General features: G+C 40.3%; 2 protein-coding genes across 2 annotated transcripts; one reads left to right on the plus strand and one right to left on the minus strand.

Annotated features, from left to right (window-relative positions):
• Positions 1–6,692: 6,692 nt before the first annotated feature.
• On the minus strand, positions 6,693–9,227 carry LOC104959581 (leucine-rich repeat transmembrane neuronal protein 4). The gene is made up of 2 exons (XM_010787486.1): positions 8,716–9,227; positions 6,693–8,279 (listed from the first exon to the last, which is right to left on the minus strand). Exons 1-2 carry the CDS (start codon positions 8,765–8,767, stop codon positions 6,733–6,735), a joined length of 1,599 nt encoding a protein of 532 aa, XP_010785788.1. The 5' UTR covers positions 8,768–9,227; the 3' UTR covers positions 6,693–6,732.
• Positions 9,228–16,859: 7,632 nt separating this feature from the next.
• lrrtm4l2 (leucine rich repeat transmembrane neuronal 4 like 2) lies at positions 16,860–20,193 on the plus strand. Its single transcript, XM_010787487.1, has 2 exons — positions 16,860–17,192; positions 17,608–20,193. The coding sequence occupies exons 1-2, from the start codon at positions 17,189–17,191 to the stop codon at positions 19,224–19,226; spliced, it is 1,623 nt and encodes a 540-aa protein (XP_010785789.1). The 5' UTR covers positions 16,860–17,188; the 3' UTR covers positions 19,227–20,193.
• Positions 20,194–21,938: the final 1,745 nt, after the last annotated feature.

The following is a 21,938-nucleotide window of genomic DNA, read 5'->3' on the forward strand; positions in this document are numbered from 1 at the left end:
CCATCATAAGTGTCTGCCCCCCCCCCCCCTGATTGTTTCCACCTGTTCCTCACCTCATGTTTAAATAGTCCTGTCTCTGTCAAAGTATTGATTTCAACAAAAACCACAATGGTGGACTGTGAAAGCCAGAGATTCCTTCTTGTTTTGTAGCAAGTTTCACCTCGTTATGTGTGTGTGTGTTCTCAACACAGTTACTCTTGTTTTTTTTTATTATGATCTCAGAAGTTGACACCAAGAAATGTCCCAAAAATGGCAAAATAGGAAAATTATAGCTAGAGGGCAGATTCTCTGATCACTGAGAGAGAAAATCTATAGTTTCTTTATATGAATACTACTTAGATAGTAGTAGTCAATAGATAGCTACAGTACCTAAGAATAGTTTTTTCACAGTTATTTGTTTGTTTTATTGAATTGGCCTGTAGAATGGAAGAGATCAAGCCAGGAAATGCAGTCTGTTGTTCTGAAATGCATTTACAGATGACTCATTTTGCAACAATGACTATAATGGATGTCAATGTCAGACTGTTGGCTGGTTAAGTCGGAAGTATCTAATCATCTCTTTGGTTGTGGTGCATTCATGTGCTGAACATTTGTTCCTGACTTGGAAAATGTATGTTACTGTGCCCTCACTTTGAGTTGTAGGTTAAAGGTTGTGGGCAATAAAATACAGACACGTTTTTTTTAAATGTCCATGTTATTTCCATATTATGAGTTAAAGCTCATTAACACACGGAACGGAAGTCTTAAGTAAAAATTCCCAACTAGAAAAATGGGACCGTCAGAGCTGTAAGTGAATGCACCATTGTCCTTGGCGGAGGTCTGCACTCTTCCAGTTAATTATTGACATCAGCTGTTTTCACTCAGTCGGATGTGAGATGTTCAGTATCAGAGAGGGTTTCCATTAAAACATACTTCTAATTAACACAAAATTGTTTTAGCTCATTCACAATCGCTGGAACAAAATGGCCATGAACACAAAAGAGAAGAAAAGTTTAATATCCAATTAAATATTCATCATGGTTTCTGTGTGGCTGCAGGAGGGAAGGACCACTGCAGATTGTGTGATGGGAATGTTTGAATTAGCTTGATTTATCTCAGTGGTCTTTGTCATTCTCCCTCAAATTACTTTCGGTAAAAAGGGGTCCTCTAATTCCATTTGGTCATTTCAACAGTTCTTTGTTAAAATGAATTTTACAGTCTAGTAAATGTCAGAGTCACCTGATTTGTTTATAACAGACAAGTTAATTTGATCTTGGGCTTAACGTCAAGGGCCCGGTTATTGTATAATATCAAGTGCATATCAGAGTTAATGATGCTGTCAATCAAAGCTGACCTCAATTTAAATTGGAGGTTTGGAGGCCAACAAAGCAATAATTTCCATTTATTTTTCCTCAGCAGCAAAATGTTTTCTCAGATATCCTGCGACTATCACTCGTCTGGCTTTAAGCTTCTGTGAGAGCCTGTGATGATCAGTCAGAGACACAAAAAGCAGTTCATAGTACATGTTCTGTAAATAAGTACATCTAACCCGGAGTGAAATTCAATATTGTCTGTGTCGAAGCGTGGAGAAGAACATCACATTTCCCGCCTGTGCCAGATCAAGCTATTAGCAGGCGGGGGCATGTTCTATTAGTACATCATAATGAGAATAATAAAATCCTGAAAACATCAATTGGATGAAAGAGGAGATGCTAAGATTAATTATTATGAAGCAACCAAATTGCTGTCTTCGTTTAAACAAACCATGTTGGATCACAGGCTCGTGTCTCCTCTTCCTGCTGCTAGCTTTGTGAAATGTATTCCACCTCCTCACCACAGCATACATCACACTTCCAGAAGGGAACATCTGCCAAAAGTCAGAATCATAAATATAGCAGAGTATGTTTATTTAGAGTTGATCTCACCCCACACAAAGAGCAACCTGAGCGGTGCTTAACACCAAAGATAGACCTCAGTTTTGATTATGATAATTGGAGCTAATGAATCAGACTGCAGCGTTTAGACTCATGAAATCACAGCCTTAAGGTGCGTCCGGTGTGAAAGTCTCATTAGACACTTTTACATACATGCTACACTTAAACACTGGCTTTCGCACCAATAGGCTAGTATACAGTTAATATAGATTTCTATTGATTAAGTAAATACTGAATAATATGAACTTAAAGCAGATAAGTATGGATAGTTCATTCGAGGAGTAGATCGACATACAATATACTTTTTCACTGTCTTGCAGGGAGTTATTTAAAGATTGATACGTATACTAAATATAAAGCTACTGCTGGTTAGCTTATTTTCACATAAAGAGTGGAAAAGGAGTTATTTCTTCCTTTTTTGTTATGACTGTTAAGGAATCCAGGCAAGTCTGGCACATAACGCCCCATATCACCACGGGCATGCTGTCTTACACATTTGCCTGGATGAAAACAAGATAAGCCTTTATCATGTTAGTAAACTGAGACATTTTAGCAGTAGATGGATTTAGTTACCTTTGTACAGAACCAGGCTAGCTACATTTAGAATGAGAGCAGTATAAATCTAACTCTTAACAAGATGGGATTAAGATTACCAAAATATCCAACTGTTGCTTTCAACATCTAAAAAAATTGGATTTGGACTTTATCCTGTTGCTGTAAAGCTTCCATAAGTGTATACATGTAAACAACTGATGATAAATAATACATGACGTTAAAAATGATGTTATGTAAGAGCCATTAGAGCCAAGTCACTTAAAAGGCTGTTTCTCCCTGTATTTTGCTGCAGTTGAGTTTGAATCGAGTCAAGATGACCAAAGCCCATTTTTCAGAAAATCATCAGGTATGATAAAAAGCTAAGTACTCTACTTCTTGGAACCATGGATCGTTGCCATACGGTCTTGTTGTAACAGCAATTTTCAAATCCACTAAAAAAGAGGCAACCAAGAACAATGAGAATTAATGGCATAGGTCGGATATTACTTTTTTATAGAATGACTAAAGCACAAATGATGTGTCATTTATCATACAGTATTCTTTCATCACAGCATGAATAAATTACACCAACGTTCTTCCCACAACATACGTAAAAACAGATGTGTCAGGAAATGACACGTCTTTTTTAAGAGGCAGTTCTACTCATGTGGTTAACGTTTATTTGGCAAGTGAACAAAAAATGTTGAAGGCTGTCAAACTCCCTTCACAGGATGAAAGCCTGCCTTCTGTGCATTTACGCAAAGATGAAGTGCAAGCTGCCATGTTGGCAAGAAAAAGCAGTATATTTTGATTGCTTATCATCTTTGTTTCTTATTCGTGACATTTTCAAGACAGGGATCAGCTTCTAAATCCTAAGAATTAAACAAATGTTTGTTGAATGAAATGTACCCACAGCTGCAGGATTTGAAAGATGCAAACACTAGTTCGATCCAGAGAAGCCATTAGTTTGAAATATAACCACGAGGAAGATGCGGGGTGCCACATTTCAGAGAGCAATGAAAAATGAAAACAACTTAATGCATGATTAAGGCTTGTGCTGGCCTAAATCGTTACTTTAAAGGTCCCCTATTATACTGTTTTTAATCAATATATTATAGGTCTCAGATATATACAAAACATGTCTCTGAAGTGTTTGGCTCCAAATACCAAACAGATCATTGTAGCATCCCATAATCCCCTCTTTTTCAGCCCTGTTTCAAAAGTGCTGATTCTCTGTCTGTTACTTTAGATGAAAAGAAGGAGCTACTCCCCACGCCCCTCTGAGAGGTATTTGGTTCAAAAGAAGACAATGGTGCTCTAGGAGGAGATTCAGGTGGTAAGGTGGGTGGGTGTTACCTTGGTTATTGATTGGCTAATGGTTACACAAGCCAAAAAATCGTTATGACATCATAAAGTGGCCAAAATCTGATCAGCTCATTTTCAGGCAGGTTTTTATATAAGTGGATCCGGACAAAAAGTGAGCAAATCTTTGTTCCTGAAACTTTCAGAATCTCTTTACACAGAGAGGACACATGTTTATGTATAAAATACATGAAAAAGTGGATTTTGCATGATAGGTGACCTTTACATTACAAAGCCCCTGAGCTTAAAAATGAGTGGAATTGAAAATTGTAATAATTTTAAGTCTAGTTCAGGCAGCTTTTTATCAGTCGGTGCAGCAGCAGAGGTGGAACACCTTCATTTCCCCTCACTTCATCTGATCTCACACCCCACTTAAATTATCTGTGAGCAGGAACCCCTCACCTTATTAATGCTTGCAAATTCTGCCCAAGTACAAGGATCGCCTTCGGGTAAGACAGTAGGATTTGCACGGTGATATTTTCTGAGCTAACTTTGCTGGGGATGATCCGTGGGCGGACGTCAACGACTGCAGCTGCTCTGTGAGCTCAGAAGTGGATGGCATTCAAGGGAAGAGAGGGCTTTTTTTTGTTTAAATAATGAGCCACAGGAAGGCTGTGTAACCGCACAGTTCACAGTGTTCATGGAAATGCACACTTGCCGGGTTCGGATGGCAGCGTCAAAACCAACCTGCTAAGCTGTCCTGGAGGAAACCTATAGAAACAAATTTAATACAAGTTTGCTCATCCAGGCATGTGCAGAAGATAACAGACTTCATTTACAAAGCTCTTTCTCCTAATTGAAAATACAGCTAATAGCTTAAGTGCTTGCTATCTGGGAAAGCTAAAATAATGTGCAAGGGGCTCACTATGTTGGGGTGATGACTATACTGACTGTGGGGTTTAAACTCTAGAGAAGCCTTTTTCAGACACATCTCTATCTCTTCCATCTTTCTCTACACTATCTACTGTGTGCCATTCAATTAAACTGAGGAGCAACCTTATTTTGTATATGCAGAGATTGTGCTACATTGCCTGTTTTGTGATGCTAATAAGACACTATCACCGCACATTATGAGCTTCCTGTACTGCAACCTATAATTCTGATGAAGTGTCATGGGTAATAAACATGATACTGTAATAGATTAAACAATGCAGCTGATCGAACAGTTTGAAATTGTTTCTACCTGCATGAAAAAAACTGCTGTTGGTCTGGAAAGTCTCCTGCTGTATTATGTATCCTCGCGATGTTTGGCCCAATATGCACAAACACAGAAAGGGGCAACAAAATCCTATTACATTTTTCTCAACTAAGACTGCCCTCTTGAACTGTAGAGGGCAAGAAATAACAAAGCTGAGGGAAGTCTCAGCTCCTTACCTCTGATGGGCTATTCGTTATTCTAGCTAGTAGAAGCCCCATTAGGTCTGCCATTTAATGCTCCCACGCCACATTCTCACATGGAAGCAACAAGATTGATGAGCCGACCATCTCACCTCAAGCCACTTTTGTGTTTGAGAAATGCTCTACCACAGATAATCTAACACAGAGCTGATTTAGCTACCTGTGTACCTCGAAGTATCTGACATTACTGGAAACCATGACACATTTCAGCTAGTCTTTCTGGTGTCCTCAGTACAGGGCAAAACAAGAATGTGAGTCAGGCTGCAGTGCAATCCACTGACTTAAAACATATTAGGGAATGATTCATAGGGTACATATGGAATATATTTAATGAGCTGTGTGGGTGTGTTAGATAAAAACTGTGTCTCTGAGCTGCACTGACAGAAATAACTAAGAAGAAAGATGTCCTCTGGACTTTACAACGTGTTGGGTTAGTCCGACAAAAGGTTCAACTTGGATTCCAGTGACACAATCTCTTCCCTCAACACAACATGTCCTGTTAATCACACTTTAACCATACTGCCAATTAAAAAAAAAAGATACTGGACAGAGGAAGACAGATGCATAGCATTAAGGGACGAAAAAGACTACACAGGCGAAAAAGTGCCTAATTAAGCATGAGCAGATTGATTAGTCCTTCTGTCAAGGCTTTTTGTCTTAATCCCTCCTTGTCACACAGTGGTTCAGAGTCTGCTGTGTGAAGGAGTCTGGCTTTGTCAATTTCAACTTTTAGGACAAAAGTTTCACTTGTGATGCCGAATGTTGTCGTTATATTTTTGAGATTAACAAAAGCAGCATATTGAAGTTTGTAACTGCATTAGTACACTTAAGCCAGACAGGAATCGAGCCCAAATGCATAATTTATCTTTTATTTGGCTGCAGGCCATAGTGTTCTCCAGCCTGCAGTGACTATTTTAATTTTGTAGATTAAGTAAAATCTTAAGTACATGCTTGCTTGAGACAGACAAGGAGACATATGATCAGCTGGTATGATTGTAAATATTAAGCAAATAAAAACAGATATCAAATTTCACACCACTTGTGTTTTTGCCACTACAGTTGTTGCAGCAAACACACAGGAGAGGAAAGGACCACCTGCAGAGTGACTTGATTTGTTATCATTCCTGTGTGGACAGCAAGCCATTTGTGAATAAATAATAGGCTGGCTGATAATACATAGATTCATCAATAGGCTGTTTCATGTCAAAAATAAAAGATGGGTCTCCTTTGTGCATAATGCATCTTACTGTAAGTTCTCCAGGGAGAAGAGCTGGCTCTGCAGTTTCAGCTAATGGGAATCATATTTTAGCAGCAAAACTGTATGATTCAGAACAACAGCTGGGTAATCATATGGAACTGAACAAACCCAGCATATTGTAAAACAAGTCACCATGCACTGACCTTTGCTTCCTTATCCCAAAACAGACAAGAGCAGAGGAGAAAACATAACGTTTTTTCTCCACAGATTGTTAGAAAATTTACCTCTCATGCCTCGCAGTGGAAATGGATTTTTGGAGGGCAACGGTCATACCTCGCATTCCCTGGAGCCTGAGATGGTGTATGTGTAAGGTCCTGTCCCATTAACCAGCACATCCATAGTCTCTGAGTGTGAAGGCTTGTAGTCCACATAGTACTCTTGCAGTGGTGAATTAAGGGATCGCTCGGTCTCCCGTGCATTTTTCTGGCGCTTTTTGACTCCCGAGCGCTGCTGAAGTTGTTTTAAGCTGCTGGGATAGCGCCTCCACGAGACATAGATTACCAGCAGAATTATAGCCACGGATAAGAGGAGTGCCACACTACCAGCTATGATCTTGTGGAAGGAAACATACTCAGTGTCTGGCAAAGAGAAGGTGGGGTAGGCCTCGGAGGGAGTAGGGGAGGCTGTCCTGTTCCAGATCTGCGTCTTATCCTCCACAGACTCTGTGGGAAGAGGCAGCAGCTCAGGTTGAAATGCAGAGGTGAGGGGAGATGTTGTTAATGGGACGGGGGCCGGTGTTGCTGTGCAAATGTTATAAGTGTCCACCACATCGGTCACTTTCTCTCCTTGGGCCTCCTTTGGGCCGGCACAAATCATAGTGGTCTCCTTGTTACCCTTAAAGGCCTTGAGCCAGGCCGCTAGGGGACATATATTTGGGTTACAGTACCACAAATTACCAGCCAGACTGATCGTGGTGAGGGAGATCCAAGCCTCCACTGCCTGCTGAGACACATTGCTCAGCTTGTTGGAGTCCAGGTTAAGAGTCTGCAGATTAGGAAGGCATTGAAACGTACTTGGGTCCAACACTTGGAGCTCATTCCCAGAGACGTCCAACTTTTGCAAGGAGGTCCACATCCACGGCAGGCCCTGGGTCAGCACTTTGATACGGTTCCACTGCAAATACAGCGCCCGCAGGTTAGTCAGGCGGGGGAAATGAGCAAAGTTTATCTTTGAGAACTGGTTGTGCTCCAGATGAAGCTCGATGAGTTTAAGGAGTCCTGCAAAGGCGTTACGTGTGAGGCTCCGTAGCCTGTTGTAGCCAATATCAAGAAACTCCAGGTTGCGACAGTCAAGGAAAACTCGCATGGGGACAGTTTTCAAGGAGTTTGATCTTAAGTGTAAACTGAGCAGTTTTCGCAGACCCACAAACTGATTAGGCTGGAGAACCTGCAGTTTATTATAGGAAAGGTCTAGATTGCGTAAATTCGGAACATCATGAAAAGTGTTGTTTTTGAGCAGTGTGATCTTATTTGAGCTGAGAATCAGTTCTTTCAGCCTCCGTATCCCATGGAAAGCCTGGCCGTCCACATCATTGATGTAATTGTGGTCGAGGTAGAGCCACACTAGTTGACTCAGGCCTGCAAACTGGTGTGTTCGGAGGTTCACCAGGCTGTTGTAACGCAGGGAGAGGCCCTGGGTGCTCACAGACACATTGTTTGGCACGTCACGGAAGGCATTGGATTCACAGTATATTATTTTCCCATCACATCTACAGCTCTGGGGGCAGGGACGCTCACGGATGCCACTTGGAGCAGCAAGCAGCCAGGCGGGCACCACCACTGTGAATACAAGCCATCTGAATAGCAAGAGAAGTCCTGCAGACACACAGAGAAGTGATAGACGTATGAGCACTCATAAATAGACATCAAAACTATTATACACAAACAAGAAGAGAATAAATTGAATAAAATGTTATCTGAATCAGGGGACCAAACATTTTAACCCATATTCATTTTTTTATCAGAGGGGTTATTTGCAGCCTACTTCATTTGCATCTAGACACACACTTACATTCATTAGCACAGTCAAAGTCATGCTCTTGAACATTGGAAAGGAGATTGATAACCACATGCATCAGGCAGTATCCGTAAAATAGTTGCTGAGAGAAAAACCTCCATCCGATCCCCCAGCCTGCAGTCATCACTCATACACCACAGGGGGCAAAGACACCAGCGACATTGGCTTTAAGTGAATTGTAATTAGGAAAACGACTTTGAAATGCACAAGTACCTTGCGGAACGGTGTACATACCCATATTTGCGCGGTGTCGGCTCCTCCTCATGGTTAGGGCTCTCTGTTGCATGCGTCCCAGGTCCACATGTTAGATACACTCGGCGTTTAGTCCAAACAGTTGGACACGCACCCAGGACGACTGTCTGCCCGGAGAATATTAGCACTTTGCACCGCAGTCAGATCCGCTTTGCGCACAGCCGCACACCTGTCGGAGATGTGAGTAGCTCCAAAAGGTGCGCATCAACCCCCGTCTATAGTTTCCTACGTTACCGAACAACATCAGCTGGATGATGCATATTTCATCCTGCCACCTTTTCAAATCCGTTTGGGTGGCACTCAAGCTTGTTATAGCCTCATGAGAATCACACTGTTGAGCGCATGCTTTGGCAGGCTAGATACATTTTGAACACAGAGTCGCCAATTGTTAAGGTTAAGTGCCAGGTAAGACACCAGAAACCCGACCAAGTGAAGAAATCAGAGAGGAATAAACTCAAGTCCAAACCCAAGTTGTATCCAGATGGAGATGTGGGGGATAAGGCGAAGTCTGCTGTGGATTTCACCCAGTGAACGTGGCATCAAGAATAAATCAGTAGTATAGCAACAGGAATGATGTTGGTGTAGGATTATACTGAGCTCACTGCTGCTCTTTTCAGGACTTGAGATGCCCTCTCCTGGTCAATGTGTGACTCTCCGAAGCTCTCACCAAAGTACAACTCATTGTCCTCGTGAGCAGAGCCTGCATATCAATTAAAGGAGGGGGGTAATCTGTGTGCTCAGTGAGGAGCTGCCAGTCAAACGCCTCTGAACAGCCTTTATCTGAGCATTTTCTTAAATGTAATCTCAGGCTTAAATAGAAAGAAAGATGGTCGTTACATTTTTGTGATCTTAATTGTGATTACACACATGACCACTGAAGCAAGAGTATAATCACTATACCGAATGGCCCTTCTTAATGCTGCTGTAAATGAAGTCTTAATGTTTATATAAATACAATATGTTGTTGGAATATAATTACTAATGCATTAACATTTAATTTGAATGCAGCCGATGGTTATTGTCCATTTGTTGTCCATACGTCTTTTCAGCGGCTCCCTTATATCAAATGATTGATTTCTTACACTGCACATAGCTTTTATTCTTGTATTTATCTGTTTCATTTTATTTCAGCTTGTTTTAATTTTCTAGCATACAGGCTCTTCAACCATCACAATTTATTTTAACCATCCTTTTATAGTGTGTATCTTTTTTCACTTTGTCTGATGCTTTTAATGTTTTGTGTCAAGCACTGCCTTGTTGTTGGTGTGCTATAAATACATTTGCCTTGCCTTAATGTTTGCCTTAATACTATTGGGTGGTATACTTTATTAGAATTTATTACTCTTCATAAGTTCATTATATTTGTTGTCACAACTTAACCTTCAAGTAACTAAATGCTAGCAGGGGCTAAAATAAGCAATTGTGTTCATTGTAATGTAGTGAAACAGAAGTAACATAAAACAAAAGTCCCTCAAGAAGGAATTGAATTACATTACAGTAAATGTACTTTCCTTAAACTACTTTTGTTATTGATATAAAGTCCAATTGTTTACGGTTGTGGTTTGAAATGCCTATGGTTTAATGCATTCACAACAATTGTATACCCTAAATGCACCTGACGCTGTATCAGCAGTATATATTTATAATTATCTTACCTGTTAAAGTGTTGATTCGAGTTGTATCAGCTGATATGATTCTAAATTAGTGTTTCATAGCTAAACTATAATGAAAATATGAGCTAAGTCCAAATTTGTGTCGCCATAGGGCAGAGTAATAAGCGAGACAAATCTACAGGTAGGTACGACACCGTAAGCTAAATCAACTGTAACACATTTCTTATTTTGCTTTCTCATATTCTCTGACAATGTATTAACAATAAGCACATTGTTTGTTATTTAATTAGAAATGCTATGAAAACAACAACTTTTGACTGGCAGTTGTGGGTTTAACAAAGAAAGGAAAACCACAGATGGGTCGCAAAGCATGTATATTTTTATCTCATTTATTTGGTTTTGAAAGCCCTTTTTTAATCCTTGCCAAGAAAATAAGCTACGAAAGCTCAGCTGGTATTTCTTCCCAGCTCATCGTTTCGCATGTTATTGACACTGAAATGCGTCACGTGTAAACAAAGGGTGGTCTTAAGACCTCATAATGGGACTGTGAGTCAGGGTCAAAGTCATCACTTCTAATGGGTCCCTCTGCACTCCTACTTAATGAGTAGCCTAATTACGGGTGATGGACATTGATGAGCTCATAGTGAAGACAGTTTTTGACAAGAAATCAGTGGCAACAAAAATAAAACTGATCCATTTAGCACTTCAGCGGCAGTCACAGATTTAATTTCCATTGTTAGATCAATACGCTAACTGGAGTTGAAGGACGGGGCATGTACCTTAAACACACACACACACACACACACACACACACACACACACACACACACACACACACACACACACACACACACACACACACACACACACACACACACACACACACACACACACACACACACACACTCTCTTCCACTCACACACAACAAGGTGACTGGAAGTATACGCAAATGCATTACCATACACAGCGCACAGGTTTGAATGTAGAATGTCCTTCAGGATACTCACATAAATGTGGCCTGATGAGTACAAAAGATTAAGATAAAACTGATATATAACATTTGAAGAGATACCTTCCAAACATTAATTAAACTGAAGACAACATATTTCAAAGAGAGCATTGAGCTGCATTACTGCTAAAAAATAGAAGTGACATTTTACCAGATTTTCCTTATCTGTTAGGATTTGTGACAATTGTGACATTCTTAGTTTGTCACGATTATACGCAGAAAAGTACTTGCAAAGCTTTGCCACAATTTAAGTTACATATTTGTATTTCTAATGCTAAAACTTGCCAAAAATAAGTGGAGTCATATCACAGCTATACTCATATACCTTTTAGTAAGCCTTACTTGCTCTTCCATAAATCAACCTTCTCAATTGTAACCCAGCTCTGAGCTTTACATTGTATTACTAACAGTCATCAAACCAGCTAAATGTGTTTCCCATATAAGGTGGGGATGAGGATGTGGGAATGTGGCCAACCTTTCTGTTCCAAGAGAGTGCATTTTATGAACTCTATAGAGGGTGTGTGGTTTATGATACCCCTCATCCCCTCTTCATACAATTGAAAGAAAAACATACCCACACTCGTCTTTCAAGACAGCAATTTATTTCACATGTAAATGATCATGAATTGTGTCCTCCGATTTATTGTTGAGGTCCAAAGGAGTTTCAGTTCCAGCAGACACAATGACACTTGTACTTGACTTATTTTTAAAAGCTACATGTTTCACATGTTGCTTAATCAGAACTATTTTTGTGCCTGATTGCCCTCAGAAGCACCTTAAATCATCTGGTGCTGATTAGCAAAAAGTCACACACCCCACGAGAGCGCGATTAAAGTTAATAAAAGGCAGCATACAGTACTTACAATAAAAATAACTGCAATTAAATTATAAGATACAAAAAATGTTCAAGAGCACAGCAGCGTAGATATTTCTACAAGATACCATAAACGTTCCCAGAAAGAACCCTGAATGTAACGATAACATAAAAAAAACAGAAAAGGGAAGAAAATTAACATATAATCAGAAAATATATCAAAAATAACCAAGAAATAATCTCAAATTGTCTCAACCTATTGTTGCTTAGATTCAATTCTGCCATTTAAATCAGAAATGCACATATCCGTGGTATATTTAAAAGTGTTCTATATTTGTATGAATATACTATAAAATCCAGGTCTGTTGTTCCGAGTGTTATACTTGTTGGTCTGAATATTGTCACATCTGTAATTGATTAATTGCCAGTTATCTCCATTCATAATCACTTAACAATCACAGCACGTTGCTCTCGTGCAATCATCCTTTGCACAGTTTTTTTTTGTATTCCCTGTTTTCTGTGTATCAATTCTTATTTGTGTTGTCGAACAAATCTGACATGACCCACTTTCACTTTTACATTTCATCAGTTTTTTTGGGCTGTCTTTTGCGATTCCGGCATATGCGAGCAATGCAGAGCTGCACGGATCAATAATTAAATTAGAAACAGTCAACTTTCAACATTAGAAGCAATATCACTCACTTTTTAAAGCTCTGCCAAGTTTAATAGTTCTTACAGCTGGAATTTGACTGCTTGTCAAAACATTCCTCAAATATAATGTGTTGTGTTTTGTGGCCCCGCTGACTCCTTGATGATCAACTGTCGTCTTTTGTAATGTTCCCACAGGCGTCATCAAGTAAAATTCCACTCAAGAGAACAGCATGCCGCTCTCTTCTCATGAAAAACATGGAATCCCCAGCCGTAAACGGGAAAGGTATGGTGCCACCTTATGCACTCACCTCACTTTGCAAATAACTCCGCAACCAAATTGCTTCCTATGAAACTTTAATGACTGCCTGTGACTGACTGAGCTCTGAATAATAGAGCAAGGGAAGGACCTGCTTTTTTGCAGCATAATGACTCTCACTGAAACAAGAGTGAAGAAATGTATAAATAGTAAATTAATTATAACAAAGAAAGACTTAAAACCATGTGGAAGCCGGTTTATTAACCATGACCCTGACTCCTAAATGTGTAACTTACCTTAATTACCCACAAATAACACGTACAAAGTGTCCAAGCAGCAGGTAAATATTTCGGAGACAGAGGGTTGGTCCCAAAACATCTGGCACTTAATCCCCTGCTGCTTCGAAGAGTTGAATGAGGGAGGGTAAAAAAAGAAAAATACTGCATACACTGGTTATTTGAAATACCAAGGGCTGCATACTGACTTTGCTCTGGGATCCTACTGTCTGTATGAAGCCATTTCTTTATCATTCACTGATGATGTCTCTATGTGTGGTTTTTATCCACGTAAAAGTTCTCCCTCTGCGTCAGAATACCTCAAGTGCAGGAGGAATGTTTTTAAGTTTTCTCAAGATGGAGAACTAAAAGTTGTTCAGACGACTTGGATACATATTCGGTTTCATTGCATGCATGTGTGAAGAGCATCCCCTCTCTCAAGACAAACTCACATTGAAGTAAACCTGGTTAAATCAGGTATCAGGTTAAACAGAGGTCAAGCCAAGTTAAACATGTCCTAGACCAAGCGCAAGACAGGTTAAAACACAGTTTAAACACAGGTAAACCAATTTGAACACAGGTAAACCAAGTTGAACACACGTTAAATCTGGCACAGGTTAACACAGCTATACAAAACCAGGTTAAACCTAGCACATGTAAAACAAAGGTAAACCAAGTAAAACACAGGTTTAATCTAGCAAAGGTTCAACACAGTATCAAAGTGAAACCAGGTTAAACACATAAAAGTAGGTTAAAGCAGGTTGAACTTTTCGAATAGCGCTCTCATGAATAAGGAAATACCTTTCTGCGAAGAAGCCTGTGAGGATCAGCTGGTGATGCATTATAGAGATGATGATAATGGGCTTCTGCATTTAATTCCTACGTCAAGCAGCCACTTGATAGTTCCCTCCAAATGAGCGCTCTCCTGCATGCATCACAAATGTAAAGGTTGTTTTTTGCAGTTCAGTTGTACATTTCCTCATTCATAATTCATCGCAAAGAGATTTATTGATCAAAAAGTGTTCCCAGTTGTGCCTATAATGGCTCTTCTCTAAAACTGAAAACTTTTTATTTTATTTAAATTGTTTTAACTTAATTTTACTTTAACGGATATCTCAAAGTTTCCTTTTCCCTAAAAGTTTTGTTAATAAAAGCCTCCTTTCTCTGCCATCAACCTGTTTTTTTAACGCACCTTTTTATTTTTCATGTTAAATTTTCAAGTGTCAAAACCAACTTATCTGCCTTTGTGGTGTTTATATATAGAGGGTGGCGACAGTACAGACCAAATTAAATAATAAAATACTGTAACATAATGACACATAGAGACCCCTTTGTGTTTAAACAGGAAATGAGGAAATGTAAATCGGCCCTGTCCATCAAGGGGAGACGTCTCTCTACAGACAGCAGCTCACACAACAGCACAGTCACAACATACAATGACGGACAACTGTACACACTCCATTAAGCACAGCCTTTTTTTAAGGTGACAATGGCTGCAGGGATCCGGGTTGTTTCTCCAAAGTGAGCCCTGATACACTTTCACAGTTTACAGAGTACTTAAGTGCATGTTTAATCACTGCAGGGCATGTATTGAGTCACACACACAGCGGTTAAAACAAGTTTACACACGTATGATGCTTCAAAGTATCACATGCTCAGCACTTCCACTTGTATTTGTTCAACACAAAATAGTCAGCTGCTTTTTAAAGCGATTATTCTTCATTCACGAAGGAATTTGTGAAATATTTGTATTTGTACGGTTATTCAAATCTGTAATAAGTCTTAAAGATCGCCAATCAAGATCACTAAAGTGCATTCCTTCCAAAAAATCTACTATAGAGTACAGCATTGTTTTTAATCATGTATTCATCCTTACTAAATAACTCCACCAGAATTGTTATGTCTGTTGCTTGTTGACAAAATGCTGGACAGAATACTCCGACTATGTTTGTCTTTTATGTGCAAATAAAATGTTAATGAAGCACCTGAGTTTGAGAGACAGAGATTTCTGTGTTTGCACGAGCGGCGGGGGATCTTCTGACAATCACATCATATCTGTCTTGAAGTGGTTTTCCAAACACTCAAATGAACGCTATGCTCCTTGTCTGATGGAAACACAAATACCTATCAGAACATTTGTATAATACCAGAAAATATCATGCAAATGGCTTTTCCCAGTGTTTTTCAGCCTCAATCTGCGGCTTGATTGTCACTGTGCAGAACATTTCCCTCCTCTTCAGGTGCACATTTCTTGAATGACATATGATGCGAAAGTGTGCCCTTTGAAGAGATGATTTTGTTTGAAATTCATTTGAAAATGGTGTTACTAGGAGTTCGAGAGGTATTATCTTCACACAGAATAGATAATGCTCGCACATCTTACTGTGGACCCCTGCTGTGGAGTTCATGGAGCTGATTTCATGAATACATTTATTCTCAACACAATTCACAGGCATTAGAGACAATTCAGTTTGAGTAGGAATATTACCACACTCCATGACAAACATCGATATGAGTTCATTAGCTTGTTTCTTATAACCCCAAGTCATGTGTGTGTGCTTATTGCTCTCTCTCTCTCTCTCTCTCTCTCTCTCTCTCTCTCTCTCTCTTTGCTGTATGTATTTGTAAATTACATTCAGCAGCTCTTGAAACAGGGCACTTCTGTCTGTGTGCACAAGGGGCTGCTGTTACCACACATTACAACTCAGACTCAAAGTCTCAAGAATGTTGTTTCCACACTGTTGTGTCCAAAGCCATGAGTTTCTGTGCAAATCAGCAATAGAAAAGTGTGAACAATGAGTATGAAAATTACCACAGAAGTACAGGTGTCCCCCACTCTCCTCCTACTCAAATCCTGTTTTTCTTTTCCTTTCTGTTGACTGAACATTTTCATAAGCGATTTCCCTGTTGCCACCTCTTCAGCAGCATCCCTACACACCAGGAGGTGTTAACTGTTTATCTACACACTCTCTGCTGCCTGAGAGTGTGTGGTCGGATGCTGTGTGTCAACATCACACCTAATTCCTCACATAATTATGATTTTAACAAGCAGCTGATGGGGACCCCAAATCCTCATTACTCAGCTTCCTGTTATTTCCTGTGATTCTTTTTTAATGAGTGCTAATGAATGAATGGTTGATTTTGATCAAGGAAATATTATTTCATCATCATGAACAAACCATATTTTATCTTTTTAAATGTATGTTAGATGTAAAAGATCCCCCATTGAGCAAGGTAAATATATTTTAACCTGTTTTACATTATTCGTATTTTGTGAATATTTATTTAAATAAAATATACATAATTCCTGAAAAAAATTACAACAACTAATTTAGGTATAAAATAAATACTAGCTGAACATGCCTGGTTGGTATACTGTATGTTTATGATAGGCTTATGTCTGCTTACGGACGCCTACGCATCGGAGTAGGGGAGAAAAAGACAGAAGGAGAGGGAGAGAGCGAGGGGGGAGAGTGAGGGAGAGAGAGGGAGAGAGAGGGAGAGAGACGGAGAGAGACGGAGAGAGACTGCATGAATTGAGGTTTAGTTGGCGCTCAAATGGGATATTGCGCACACAGCAGGCTGAACTATAGCGAGAGGCGACTCCAACTCCGACCCGAGTGAGGGCGTCTTGTTTCCGCGCCTCAGACACACATTAGGGGGTTTACACCGCTGCGGAAAAACTTGCATATATTTGATGTTCTCCTCTAATTTGTAGACATAAGTGATGCTCGGTATGTGGATCGACTCTGAGGCTGCGTGAAAGGCGGTTTTCTCATGTGAGAGCAGTTTAATGTGCTCTTTATTTCAGAGGATTACTCCTTTCCCCCCTAACGATGGGTAAGTCTTTTTTTCACATTTACTGACACAGTTTCCCTCTTTTGAGGCTGCATGTAGCCAAAACGACAGCTATGATCAATTATACTTGCACATTTTAACAGTTCCTAAACTGGATTTCTGACATTTAAAGAGTAAAGAGGAGTCCTACTGTTTAATAAAAAGAAATGTACATTGAAATTCAATTTCCCCTGCAATTGGTTTTCTGTATTTTCACATTTCCTCACCTTTGCTAACATCTGCCTCTTATTAATTCTTCATGAAGCAGGTCTGGTGTCTCAGACATCAGACCTCAAGCTGCTTCTCCCTGATTTCCTCTTTAAAGAATATATTTATCATATTTTCGTATGTAAAAGTCTTTAAACGTATTTTTTTAAACACCCCGTTGATTGCTTGGGCCCCACTCTACCCCCAACAGGTTCTGTGATGTTGGACTGGAGGTTATCGTGGCTTCTTCTGCATGCAGCTGTTTTGCTGCTGCTCAGCAAGGGGGAGAGGATGTGCCCTGCGAGTTGTCGCTGCGAAGGGAAGATTGTTTATTGCGAGTCTGGCATCTTTCAAGGCATCCCAGAAAACATCACCACGGGATGCCAGGGTCTGTCTCTGCGCTATAACAGCCTGTTGGTTCTGTTGCCGTACCAGTTCGCTCACCTCAATCAGCTTATCTGGCTTTATTTGGACCACAACTCCATCAAAGATATAGACGCTTTAACATTTCATGGTGTGCGCAGGCTCAAAGAACTCATCCTCAGCTCCAACAAGATAAGTGATCTTCACAATAACACATTCAGCGCTATACCAAACCTTCGAAACCTGGACCTATCCTACAATCAGCTGCAGTCTCTGCAGCAAGGACATTTTAATGGTCTGCGAAAGCTACAACATCTCCACCTTCGATCTAATGGCCTGAAACAGATCGTCACTCGTACGTTTATGGAGTGCCGCAGCCTGGAGTTTTTGGACTTGGGTTACAATCGCTTGCGGAGCCTCATCCGCACAACCTTTTTAGGGCTGTTTAAGTTGAAGGAACTTCATTTAGAGCACAATCAATTTTCCAGGATTAATTTCTTCATTTTCCCACGTCTAACTAACCTCCAGGCCCTTTATTTGCAATGGAACCGCATACGATCCATCAATCAAGGTGTGCCTTGGACCTGGCACAAACTACAGAAATTGGACCTGTCGGGGAATGAAATCCAAATGTTGGATCCGGCGGTTTTCCAGTGTATGCCAAACTTACAAATACTCAATCTTGAATCGAACAAACTCAGCAGCGTGCCTGTACAAGCCGTGGCAGCGTGGACCTCACTAACAACCGTCAGCCTGGCAGGTAACGCCTGGGACTGCAGCCCGAGCATCTGCCCTCTCATGGGGTGGCTCATGAACATCAGAGAGGCCAAGGACATCAGCATGATATGCAGCAGTCCCAAATCTGTGCAGGGTGAGAGAGTTGTGGATGTGGTGAAGAATCACTCAACGTGTGTGGACATTTCACATGTTTTCTCAACCACCGCTCTAATCCTTCTGACCTCCACCCAAGTTGTGAACATCACAAATCCTCCCTCTCCCTCTGGTGTTACAGATTATGGTACAGAGTCACCTGTACAGAGGTTATCCCCTTCACCTGTTCTCCCTACTGAGACTGACAGGAAGACAACAGAGTCCACAAACATGAGCTCCACATCACCCTTCTCCCCTGAAACCCCTACGTCGTTTATCCCAGAGCTTCACTTTGAACATATGGCTTTCCATAAAATCATTGCAGGCAGCGTAGCCCTGTTCCTGTCAGTGGCATTGATCCTTCTGGTTATTTATGTGTCGTGGAGGCGCTACCCCAACACCATGAGGCAGCTGCAGCAGCACTCAGTCAACCATAAGCGCAGAAAAAAGGCCCATAAGCAGGAACTGGACCTTAACTCTCAATTGCAAGAGTACTATCTGAGCTACCATTCAAACTCAGAGACAATGGACTCTCTGGTGAATGAGTCAAGGCCGTGCACGTGCACCATTTCAGGATCCATCGAATGTGAGGTCTGAGCTACCAAGTCCACCTTACGAGACTCAAAGTGCAATTGCCGAGCAGAGGGGAAAATGCTTTTTCCACTAGATTAAGTGCTTTCATCTCTAATTTGAGATGATAGATTCTGCAGCACTGAAGGAAATACTTGGGGGCATAGTACAATATAATTATGTGCACATAAGAAGAAGACTGGAACAGAGGGATATATTTGTAGCTAATTATCACTCTGACTGACACCAGAGCAGTGGTGGGGTCAGCCAGGTTAGCTGCCTACCATCCAAACTCAATGACTGGACCTGTGCTTCAGTAGAAGGCAAACCTGTAGAAAGACTGACCTTATTCCATGTCAAACTTTATTGCAATTGGAAGATACCAACCAACAAAGCCACTTTTTACTTGCTAGTTTTGTTTTTTTATCATGTAGCTTGTAAAGCATAGGAAGTGTATCTTTGAGTCAAAGTGTGAGTGTGTTGTCGGGATGATAGTCTTCTGGTTTACTAACTTGGTTGGTACAGTGTTGCACCTTATTCTCACATGATGCTATTCTCCAGCTAAACTGCTGTACATTTGGCATACTAGTGCAGCAACTAAAAGCAGAAATACCCCAAGAAGTGGAGGACATCCTGTCCAGAGATATTTTTGCATGAATTAATTCTCCCCACCTGAGTTCCTCTTTTCTCTTATTTAATGATCATTTGTAATTGAGGACAAAGTTGTGTTTTGGTCATTGTGGTGAATGAACGCCAAACAAACTAACTATATTCAAGTCTAATCTCAGGACTGTTGTTTTCAAAGCTGTAAAAATGTGTCGGGTCCAATGAAGGCCTTGGTTTATCAAAGATAACTATGTTGATTTTCATAATTACTTTTTTATTGATTATTCCTTCCATTATGATCATGCATTGTTTGTGTAAAACATAACAGTATGGGTAATTGGCGTTCTATGTGATAATGACTGTAATTAAAAGAAAGAAATTGACAATTGATGGAGGAAATGATGGGTTGTGAGAATATCGACAACTGGAGGTAAAAATATCCCTTCTCTGCATGCATTGTGCTTTTGATGTCATACAATTCATTGGATGTGCAGCTGCATGCAAGAGGAGCTGACATATTTTCCATTACGTATCTTGCTTTCTGGCTGTCTTCTCTTCTGTCCTCTCCTGGCTCGACAGTATTGACAGTAGTATTGATTTTATCTGGATTACACACCTCAATCATAGGGAAGCCTATGTCATTATTTGGGACATAAATGCAGTAAAAAAAACGTTGTTTAATACTCTCACCTTTCTGGTAAATCGGTTTGATTTTAGTGCAAGTGGTGCCTTGATGTCATTCTTTGTAGAGGAGACAAAAAGATGTGAGTGTCCGTGGAACCAAAAAACGATTAGGAATCACTCTTTTATAAAACATGTATTCTCAGTCAGTTCTGAAATACTGCTCTTGGGTTGTGAAAGGATTGGGAGAATAGAGGCTGACTGCCGAGGGACAGTGGGTGTTAGGGGTCAAGGCAGTGCTGCTATTACAGAGATATCAACCCCTTTGGTCTATCTTTTTCTTGTCCCCTCTTTCCTTCTCCCCTTGCTCGTACATTTTTTTTCACCATCTTGCTCACTGTGAGCCGAGGAGCGTAAATTAACCTGCACCCGGGGGACATATGTGCATGTGTTAAAGCAGGAAGGCAGGATTAAGCAGTGCTGGCGTGAGCGTGTTTAAGCAATAAAAAAGGTGTTTTATTTTCCTGTGTGAGAAAATCAAAAAACAATAATCTACCAACAGTCATTCCCTCACATCTGTCGGTTGTTATCTCAGACATGTTGTGAAGTAAATACATTTGATTCCTCCTCCGAGTGATCAACCATTAGCATGTTTACACATCTGTGCGGATTATGTTGAAAGTTAGACTGGTCAAAGGTTCTCCAGATAAGGATTTATGATCTCCTATAATTCACTTTCCAAACATGACTCAGGCTTTTCTCCACTCCAGGCAGGCATGGAGGCACGCTGCCAACATAATTTATATCCATATATTTAGTTTCCAACACATGCATATATGATGAATTTCCTCTGAGGGCCAATGGGAAAATATGCCAGGGCATTCAAAAAATGTAATACGAACAGAACAAATGATTTGTTGATATCATTTTGGCAGATATTGTAATTAGTGTTTGATTTGTCATATAGTGACTGATGAAAACCAATTCCCTGTGTTTTGAAAATATTTTGGTGTTGTGTGGCTGTGAAAAGATTGCTGATTAGAGAGCTGTGGTCGGCATCTTGCAGATCATTACTGGGGGTATTTGTTCGGATGAAGAATTGTGGGAGTGCACAGTATTGACGTAGTAGCAGAATGCAAGAATAGGATTAGACTCCATTGACAACAACTTTAAAAAAAAACAGCCTATAGGCTCCAAGATATGAAAAATGTGCTTTTGAGTTAATCGAGGTATACTCTACCACAAGGTACTTTCCAGCTGATAACGAGGCCAAAAACAAAATCAAAGAAATCTTGCCTGGAAACATCCAGAAATACGATGTTTTCTCTGCACTTCCTATAAACACTCTCTGTGGGGGGGGGGGGGCAACTTGTTAAGCCCCTCGATGGCAGGCATCTAATTCAGATGTACTTCTCATACTGGGCATCTTTTAGGCAACATGTGTTCAACATTCTGTACATCTTTGCCAATGGTAATGCTGGGAAAAAAGAAAAAAAAAGCAGCAGAGATAGA

This window comes from Notothenia coriiceps, unplaced genomic scaffold (genome assembly GCF_000735185.1).
Source record: "Notothenia coriiceps isolate Sejong01 unplaced genomic scaffold, NC01 NC01_scaffold00030483, whole genome shotgun sequence".
Classification (NCBI taxonomy): domain Eukaryota; kingdom Metazoa; phylum Chordata; class Actinopteri; order Perciformes; family Nototheniidae; genus Notothenia; species Notothenia coriiceps.